General features: G+C 29.9%; 2 protein-coding genes across 3 annotated transcripts in view; one reads left to right on the top strand and one right to left on the bottom strand.

Annotated features, from left to right (window-relative positions):
* LOC106685818 (uncharacterized) overlaps positions 1-7,857 on the top strand; it is an 87,735-nt gene extending 79,878 nt beyond the window's left edge. The window contains exon 3 of the mRNA XM_014428746.2: positions 7,013-7,857. Coding sequence (XP_014284232.1) covers positions 7,013-7,350 — 338 coding nt within the window. The 3' untranslated portion in view covers positions 7,351-7,857. The remainder of the gene's footprint in view (positions 1-7,012) is intronic.
* qin overlaps positions 1-9,882 on the bottom strand; it is a 347,449-nt gene that overhangs the window by 139,205 nt on the left and 198,362 nt on the right. The window lies entirely within an intron of this gene.

Genomic DNA, 9,882 nt, shown 5'->3' with positions numbered 1-9,882 from the left:
TATATATACATACACACACGTGATTAAAATGATTTGCCAACTCCCCTACCAGCCTTGCACTAAACGCCGTGATGAGATCGACCAACGACACAAGTCCCTTCACTTTCACACCTTCTTCAGTGCTAATATCTTTTACTCATAATCGATTTTTAGAGACAATTTGGTTTCTTATACCCATCGTTCATCAAAAATAAAATTTCTTGCATCACTAATTAAAAATATTTCTAAACATAATGCTTTCCGAACATAAAATGAGTGAAAATTTTAATGAAAAAGAAAAGAACTTAATAGTTTCCATTGAAAATTTTTTTAAGTATATCTATTCACAATTAAATTAAATTTTTTAAGTATATCTATTCAATTAAAAAAATAAAATAAAATTGCTTGACCTGCTTTTTTTTTGTTTAAGTAGTAGACTAATCACTACTTACTCCGCACTCAGCTAAAATAATTTTTAATCAAAATAAATAAAATTAAGGTTATTTCATATTCTAATCTAAAATGTACCCTAATGATGAGATCATAATATAAATAAAAATAATCACATTCCATAATAAATTATGAGGAAAAAATACAATAATAAATCAGTTAAGGAATGTTCTATAAATTTAATTATAATAAATAACGAATAAAACAAAATAGATGAAAGTTAAGAAAGAACAAATAATAATAAGTAAGGCTTAGCGAAACCGAAAGTTCGATGTTGATACAATCGTTGTTTACATACATCAGTTCAAAAAACCTAAATCCACTAGACCAGTCTTGACGCAATCCTCCCATCTACGTTTCGTTCTATCCCTGTCTAACATTATTAACTCTTTAGGGATATGTCCGTTATTAAACGCAACAACCTCCTTATTCCCCGCTATAATATCGCCTGGATTATATTTAAAGAGAACAGTTTTCATAATTCGACATTATGTAGCCTTCTAGATACTATGGTTAAATCAACCTTCTTCTATCCGAATATTGTACTCAAAAACCTTACGAAGGTGTTTCTCTATTAATATAAGAGATTACGTTTTGCCGCATCCGTACAGAACAGTATGAAGAATAGTTTAGTAAATTCTCACTATTAAGTTTCTGGATAGAAGGCGAGGAAAAAGCAATTTAGAAATTACAAAACATAGAAATTGAACATGTATTTCCTTTAACCTCGTGTATTTCCTCATTAATTTAATTTTATCTAGTAATCGCAAATCCTAATTTCTTAAACCATTCTAGTTGTTCAAATGTATTTCCTCCTGTATCTATATTACCAAAATTGCTGCGGTTTTGTTGCTAATCGTATGTTATATTTAATTTGTATTTATTTCTAAATATATTTCTTTAATAGATTTTACGAAAGTAATTGTATTTAGATTGTAGGAAGATAGCCTGGTTGGCGGTCAATGAAGGTATCAAAAGAATAGAAGAAAACTATTGATTGATAACCAACATTTCGACAGGTTGAAAAATAGATGAAAACTTCGTTGAGTTATCACCTTTGTTTCAACGTTAGAACCCTGAAGAAGCCATGCAAAGTGGGGCGATACCTTGGTTACAATTTATTCAGCGCCACTCAGACTATCTTCCAAAAATGTACTACATACGGTCAACTATCTTCATCTAGTAGTTGTATTTACTTTAAGACAAAAGGAAAAGAAAAAGTTGAAAAGTCAAACCACTAAAATATTTGACAATATGGCGGTAATTAGGATTCCTAAAAAGTCTCGATCCCAGGTATCATCACATCAATCATATAGTATGGGATAGAACAGATATTGTTAAAATAACATCATAAAAACTTAATGACATTTTGTGAGCATATTATTAACATTTAGTTAGGTAACAAAGAAATCTACTTCTTAAGCTAAAAGCAATATCTTGTCTTCAGCGGCTATGGTTCGAATCCCGCTTGGGCTAGTAGGGTGTCTTTCCTTGGAATTGGATGAAATAAGGATGTTACAACAAAAAAAAAAAGTAATTAATGAAACCTAGAGAACTAGATAAAATATGAGCACAGAAATATAAAGAAGAATAAATTCTCGTAAAAACAATGTCTATATGCGGACAATACAAGAACGTGTGTATATGAAGTATACACATAATATACAAGTTTATATCATCTAAGCCATTATCCCAAACCTACGTCGGACATTTCAAGTTTCGAAAGAGCTCCTGAGGGCACTGAAGCGAAAATGCATGAGATATTTTTGCTAAGAGCATACTACGGGAGATTACTTTGCGGTCTACGGAAAGGTCACCCGGGCGGGCACAGCAGCCAGTAGGGAAAGCTACCCTCCTGGGCTCCAGTTCCAGCACGTAACATACTTGTCCAACTGGATCTATAGGCCACTTAATAATCATCAACTATTTAAATATCACATAACTCTAAGTGCAAAGCTTATTACTGGAGGTTACGGTTACTTAACCTATAAATAATCAGCATCTTCCAATACTCTGTTAGAGGAAACTTACAAGTAACTGGTAACAGTGTAATTCAGTTGGGTTCAACAAAGAAAGTTTATTTTACTGGAAGATTATTGATTGACCGTGTGTAAAGATGAAAGGAATATGGTCCGGGTGCGGTCAAAAAAACTCAAAAAAAAAAATAAATAAATAAATAAATAAAATAAAATAAAATAAAAGCATTTTTGTTTTGACTGCCGTCAAAATAGCCCTGAAGAAGCTCTGCAACGTGGGGCGAAACGTTGGCTCATTAAAATAGTATATTTCTACTATTTGAGTTTTTTTGACCGCACCCGGACCATATTCCTTTCAAAGTTTATTTTAGATTTTAGTTTCTGAAAACAATTCAAGAGAGCCAGGAGCTCCTGCTACGTATGGGTAAGCCAGCTAAATCCTGGAATTCAAATCCAAGAGGGGAGAGGTAACAAGAGCTGAGCTCAGGATTGCATTTTTTTAGTTTTACTAAGCAATATATCATGGGTAAATGCACATCTATACCAAGCAGAGAGGCGATAGAATGATGAAGGAAGATGAGGAAAAAAGAATCATGCGCCACCTAGATAAGTTTTGCCTATCAATCCAAGCTACCAGATTAAAAATTGTAATTTTACATTCCATAGCCAATAGTCAAAATGTCTTGATTCACTAATGTGGTTTAGGTATAAACTCCTGTATTTATTTATTTAGCTTTTTTTTTTTGTTTTTTTACATAACGTTACAGAGGCATTAAAGTTACATTTTATTTATATACCGATTAATTTATTTTTTCTCATTAATCATGAAGTTCACATTACCTCTTTTTCCAACAATAAAACTAAGTTCACTTATATCATATCTCCATAAAAAAGGGTTATCAGAATTAGCCAATGAAAATAATAGAAATATAGAATAAAATATATATTTATTTGTGAAAGATAAATTATCGTACAAATTTAATAACATAAAGATAGTTTTATAACAAAACCTAGTCTAGTGCGCCACTACAAAAACAATAAACACAAGTCAAAACAGACTGAACAATACAAAACTCATATTACATTAAACAAAATAATAATCAGAACTATTTTAAATCAATCAAAACATAATACAAGTACACATATTAATTGGACTTCGAAAGCTACTTGCATACCACTATTTATATAGAACTTACAGAGACAAACTAATAGAATATAAACATGGAGTCTATTCAATCTAACTTCATAGTCAAAGTTCAATATATTTTAGATGTTTAGTAGGTCGAGATACGGATATGGGATACTTTAACACTGTCGATTTTCTTTAAAGGTAGGACAATGTAGGAGGATGTGATACAAAAACCATTATTAAAATAGCGTTTGCAAAATGGGTAGAATTCATTAGCCTAGAAAGTGGGGGTTTTGCTTCTCAAGCGTAGTTTTGATATGCACCGGGTTTCCTAATCTTAGTTGGCTGATGCACATTGATTTTTTTAAATTTAGCTTAAATGTAAAATATTTTTCAGGTTTAAGTAAAATAATAGAATATAAATAATGTAAAAGAGTAACAGTCTCGCAATAACCCAATCATGTAGTAAAATTTACGAAGTATATTTCATTCAAAGTAATCCAGTTTTGGTTTCAAAGCTAAAATCTTTAAATAGGCCCAATGAAATAATTTTTCACTTACCTGCGTTGTTTTCCGTTTATTTTCAAAATGTCTGGATTAATTGTATTTAAATATGAGTATTAAATCCTGTTAATCAAAGATAATGATTATAAATAGCAATTCAGAACTCGATATGGAGTGACAAAGAAATATTTAAGCTATTGAATGCTGTTTCAATCCAATCGCAATAACAATGCAAACACATTTGTGCAATGTATCCTAATGAGGTTGAGTTTACTCCTCTTAAATAGCTTTAAATATATTTATTTGAAATAATTGACCAATTTTCATTATAAATGGTATTCAATATGAATAAAAGTGAACAACGAAATAATTTTATAATTAACTAAAGAAGAAATAATGAAAAACCGAGATCAATCAGATGTAAATGGCTTTTATATTCTGTTAAACTTATAAAATGTGAACGATATTCGTCATTCGTACCACGGATAATACGAGTGTACGTGAAAATACGAGTTTTAGCCACATAATAATAATCATAATAAATAATAAAAATTCATAGGTAATAAGTGAAGGTTATGACACCGCAACAAATTATTTTTCTATAATGTTTATTCTCAGTTATTGATGGCAATTTAGCTTCAGAAACGTTGTTCTCTACGGATTATATGAACAATAATACATATAAAAGGTGTCACACTTTTACCCTTATATATGGGGCGAGGTGTTACTTATAAGCCAATATTACACATACATTTAAAGGCAACTTGATCGCTATTGGTCTAGCACTGATGCCATATACTGAACTACATCCTTGCAGAGACAACTAACAGATTGAGAAACTATCCAAGATTAGAGGTAACTAAGACTAAGAGGCTATATCAGGTTTGGAGTAAGGTAATATGGTAAAGCTATTACGATAGACAAGAAGGGACCGAAGAAGCCAACACCAAGTGCTGTGGGAAGATTCCCTTAGCAGCTTCCGCATCCTATAACGGGAGCTTATCCAACCAAGGTCTAGGGGATCACGAAACATCCTACTTTGTCCTCTCTACTCCTCTCGGTCCAAAATAGCATCTTCAAGGAATAGTTGATAATAGGAAATAGTAATAAAATAGTTAATTATAGGCCATAAAATGTTCAAGTATTAGTTTTTTATATGGAAGATACTGAAAAGGCTAAAGAATTTTTTAGAACTGGATAAGAAAACATCCAGTGTGTCTTACTTAACAAAAAATGTTAAACAGCCTGAGAAAGTAAAATTGCTGGTCATAGACATATTAAAGTTATATTCAGAATTTGATAAACAATATTTACTTTATTTTAATTGTTTTCTAATTTGTTTTTAACTTTTTACAGTGCTACCATTGAGTAGTTTCTCTACATGCTTGTACCATACCATTACAATTTCTTCAGCTTTACTTGATGTATTTATGTACAGTTGTAAATATCAATAAATAAATTAAAATAAAAAAAAATAAAAATTTTTTAAACTAAGAAGATTGTTTTCTATAGGTTTGTTATCTTTCCAGCGTACAAAAGTTGGTTGTTGACATACCACAAATGTCAAGGATAAATTATTATTGTTTGTATGATACATTACTTTTGGAAAATAGTTTATATCATTTATCTGATAACCAATATATCCTTGTTTTTCAACAATATATATAAAATCGCCATTTAGTCTGATACTACGCATTAAAATTTAATTTTTTTTTCGTGCAAAAAAGCAAGCCGCCATTGATATTTTGGCATTATGTCGTTTAGACATATTCAGTAAGAGTGTTATTTTAATATATTTTGTTTCATTCATACTCAAGCCGCCATTATCTATTGTGAATTATATTCCATATCGTTCTAGTATTGTACCCAATTGTAAAAATACAGCTACAAAGACTCCAACTACAAAGACGTGTAAAAAATATCAAAAATAGAAAAATATGATTAAAGCTGGCATTATGGGATACAAAATAATAATAAATTATAGATTATATTTTTTTGAAAATCACTTGGATGTAAATACAAGGCTAGATATAGATTGTAAATTCATTAGAGGTTATATTTATTCCAAAAGATGATTTAATGCAACTAAATTCATGATTTTGTCTTCAATTTGGAAAAGGATACGGAGCATTATTATGCAATGCATGTAACACTTTTAATATACGAACAGCAATACAAAATATAATTATACAGATGCTTTAAAATTTTTAAACTCTGCAGAACCGAAATCCGGTTTCATTGCAAAATATTTCGCTAAAATGAAAGCATCGATTTTAGAACAATTTGTACTTTATGCTTTCATAAAATCATATCCCATGGTTGTTTATTAAAAAAATAATCAAAATTCTTTTAACAGCAAAAAAAGCATTAATTTAAAAACAGCTAAAAATGTGAATCACTAAATCAGTGTTGTTTGTTTATGTTTCAATGACGTCACATAAGAAACCATCATAGCAGCTGGCATTTTAATTCTATTGGTACTCATAATAAAAATCTTTGTTTTTAAAACCAAAATAAAAAATTAATCAGTTATCTATATTAATTAAAACATTTATGATAAGGTTTTTGAATTAACAATTTTTTTTTTCTATGTCGTAGTACCCCTGTTGTAGCTGGGATAATATTATATATATGTAAGTGAGTGACATCTAAACCTCAAAAATCGTGATTTAGATAATATGAAAGGGACATAAAAAGCCTTCTCACCATCCCTCCAATAATTATCTCCGATAGGCTACTAGAGTATATTATTTCCAGGAAAAAAACGAAAAGAAATTCATGTTTGAAGATATTCCACTCAATTAACTGTAAAATAATTCATAATTTAAAATAAGCAGTTTGGTATCAAAAGATAATTATACACTTAACCAACTAAACCCAATAGTAAAGGTCTTGAAATCACGCCCCAATTATATATAAATAATATAATATTAATTTATAGACACTTTGACTAATACAATTTTTGCTGTTACAGGGAGACCAGGTACAGACTACCCAGTCTTAGGTACAGTACCCTACACTGACTTCTACTGCGACGAACAGGAGTACCCGGGTTTCTTCGCCGACACCGAGACCCGCTGTCAGGCTTGGCACTACTGCGACATCGACGGAAGGCAGGCGACGTTCCTCTGCCCTAACGGAACGCAGTTCTCCCAGGCCTTCCTCGTCTGCGACTGGTGGTTCAACGTCCGATGCAGCATTTCCAAGTCCCTCTACTCCATCAATGAGCGGCTCTACAGGAGGCCCAAGGTCAACCCCACCCGGCCACACAGGGTCGTCACCAAAGAAATCCTGGAGAACATTTTCCTCTAAGAGGTGCTTTCGTCTTGTCGAGTGTCCGTCAGCCACAGGACATTGAGGAATGAACTCTGACTGAGGACACCAAAATCAGTCGTTGACTCCTTCATTTCGAAAATACCTTCGAGCCTTGAGTGTCCAAAAAAAGAAGAAAAATAAATAATGACCCTTTCCTAGAGGTTTATGCACACACAAAAAAACCAACAAAAAAAACCGGTAATTTCTTTTAATATGAATGCAACTAAATATACGACGGTCTCTCCCAATCTTAAGCCATAAAATGTATTATTTATTAGTGAAGGCAGAGGGCACAATGGAGATCAACTGATATTTTTGCAAAGAAGATCTATTTTATCCTTAAATGAATTCATGTTTCACAATAATGAAGCTCATTTTTTTTTAAATATTTCATTAAAGAATAATCAAGGATAATAAATATATGATTTTTGAGTGTTCATTCATAGAATGTGTGCAGACTAAATTGCAAATATATGAAAAAATAAATGATATCAATAAATAAAAGCAAATAAAAAAAATAAATATATAACAGAATGATTTATACAAAAGATAAAAATAAAACAACTAAGTTTAAATAAAAATAGAACAAATACATCTGACACACATTCCCTGAAACACACTTTTTCTCAACCTTTGAACTTTTCACCAATAATAAGTAAGGTTCAATTATACATTTAATACGCTATACTACTATACTAGTAAAGTTAAACGAGAATAATTTCATCAACAGTATTTAATTAACTTTTTTTTTATTGTATACCTTTTGTGAAATATGGGAAATAAAAATTATATGGGCTCAAATTATTATATTAAATTTTAATTTTATCATTCATTGCAGAAGTAAACAAGAAGGAAAACAATAAGTGCATTGAAAATTCAATTTAAATGTACATGCTGTGTTGTATACTTTTACAAAAAATAAATAAAATATCTTATCACTATTATAGAGGACTTTTAAATGATTCGATGATGAATGAAATGAATAAATAAATAAAAAGTCGAGAGGGTAAAACTATGCATAAACTATAGGAAAGGATCAAATAAAAACAAGATGTATTTTAAAATGTAAATAATATAAACATTAAAAAAAAAATAAATAATAAAAACTATGCAAACATAAAAAATATTTTAAGACATATTAATATTAAGATATTGTAAGAAATGTTTTTATACTTTCGTATAGTTAATTATAAGATTATTATAATTATAATAAATAAAAACAATGTATTTATATTCATCATTTTATTTATTTAATTCCACCTAAAGATTTTATATTTGTTTCTAAAATGATTAACAGCTTTTTAGATAAAATCAATATCAACTTAAATTAAGTTTTATTTTATATTATTTACTATGTAAAAAGTTAGCTTTTTAGAGACATAAGAAATTCGAAACCAAAACTTCATAATTTAATTATCAACTCCTTAAAGGAGAGAAGAAAATAATTATACAAAACATTAATTATTACTCAATCTCTATCAATAATAGAAATACAAATATTACAAAAATGTATTGAGGAATGAAACAGATAGATTTAAAAATAATCGGTAGTTAGAGTAGTATTTTTCCGAACATAAGGACTTATGGATTTGACAAACGAGATATCAAAAGGCAGGAAATTTTATAGGGAAGTGTTGAATCTCAATTTCGATTCTTTCATTCTTCCTTAAACTTTAATAAGTCAATTAATACAAACTTTTATAAGACCTCCGTTATCTCACTCCAATTTTTGATTACTTTAATGAAAAATAGGTATAATTAATAGTCAAAATTGATGAGTCTGCCAAGTATAGGTAGGGGGAATAAAAAATGCCGGCTGTTTCAAAACATCAAAAAAATATTAATTTTTCATTCGGAGCTCTATATCATAAAAACTACCAACAAATATAAAAAATCTAAGGGAATATTAATTAAAGAAGAGTAAATTTGTTGAAATATTAGCCCTAAAAGAGCTATTTACGTCCAATAGTTCTGGAGATATAGCTTTTTAAAACCAAAATTTCTTAAAAATCTTCTGAAAGATTAGTAGTTAGCTCACTACTAATACTTAAAGCTCAAAAATAAACAGTTTTTTAATATAGTAAATGGGTCAAACCCTATTCTAAGGTTAGCTTCCACAGTGCCCTGGTATTCTCAACGCGTTTCGTTTTTGTTTTTTTCCGTGCATTAACAGGTAGCTGAATCTTAACTGAAGGTGCAACGTAATTACTTAATGCGTAAACTGTAATTAAAAGAAAATCATAATAAAATATACAGATATACTAATTGGGTGTGATGAATAGACTTTATAATATTATATTGTTTATATGATTGAGCATGATATCGTTTTTCTCCAAACCCCCTATTTGAAATAAAGTTGTGTGTTGAACAGTGTCTGTGTAGTGGGGTTTTGTTTTTATCAGAAATGTTGTTACATTTTAAAACATGGACGTAGCGAATGAGTATTGACTTTATTTGAGTTAATCTGTGTGATATTTAATGGTATTGGGGCATACCACTGGTAGGAGTTAATGATCTTTTTTTTTTTTT

Source organism: Halyomorpha halys, unplaced genomic scaffold, assembly GCF_000696795.3.
Source record: "Halyomorpha halys isolate HHAL.00 unplaced genomic scaffold, Hhal_1.1 Scaffold746.1, whole genome shotgun sequence".
Taxonomy (NCBI): domain Eukaryota; kingdom Metazoa; phylum Arthropoda; class Insecta; order Hemiptera; family Pentatomidae; genus Halyomorpha; species Halyomorpha halys.
Note: the sequence above shows the minus strand (reverse complement) of the source record. Positions and strands in the feature narration are given on the sequence as shown.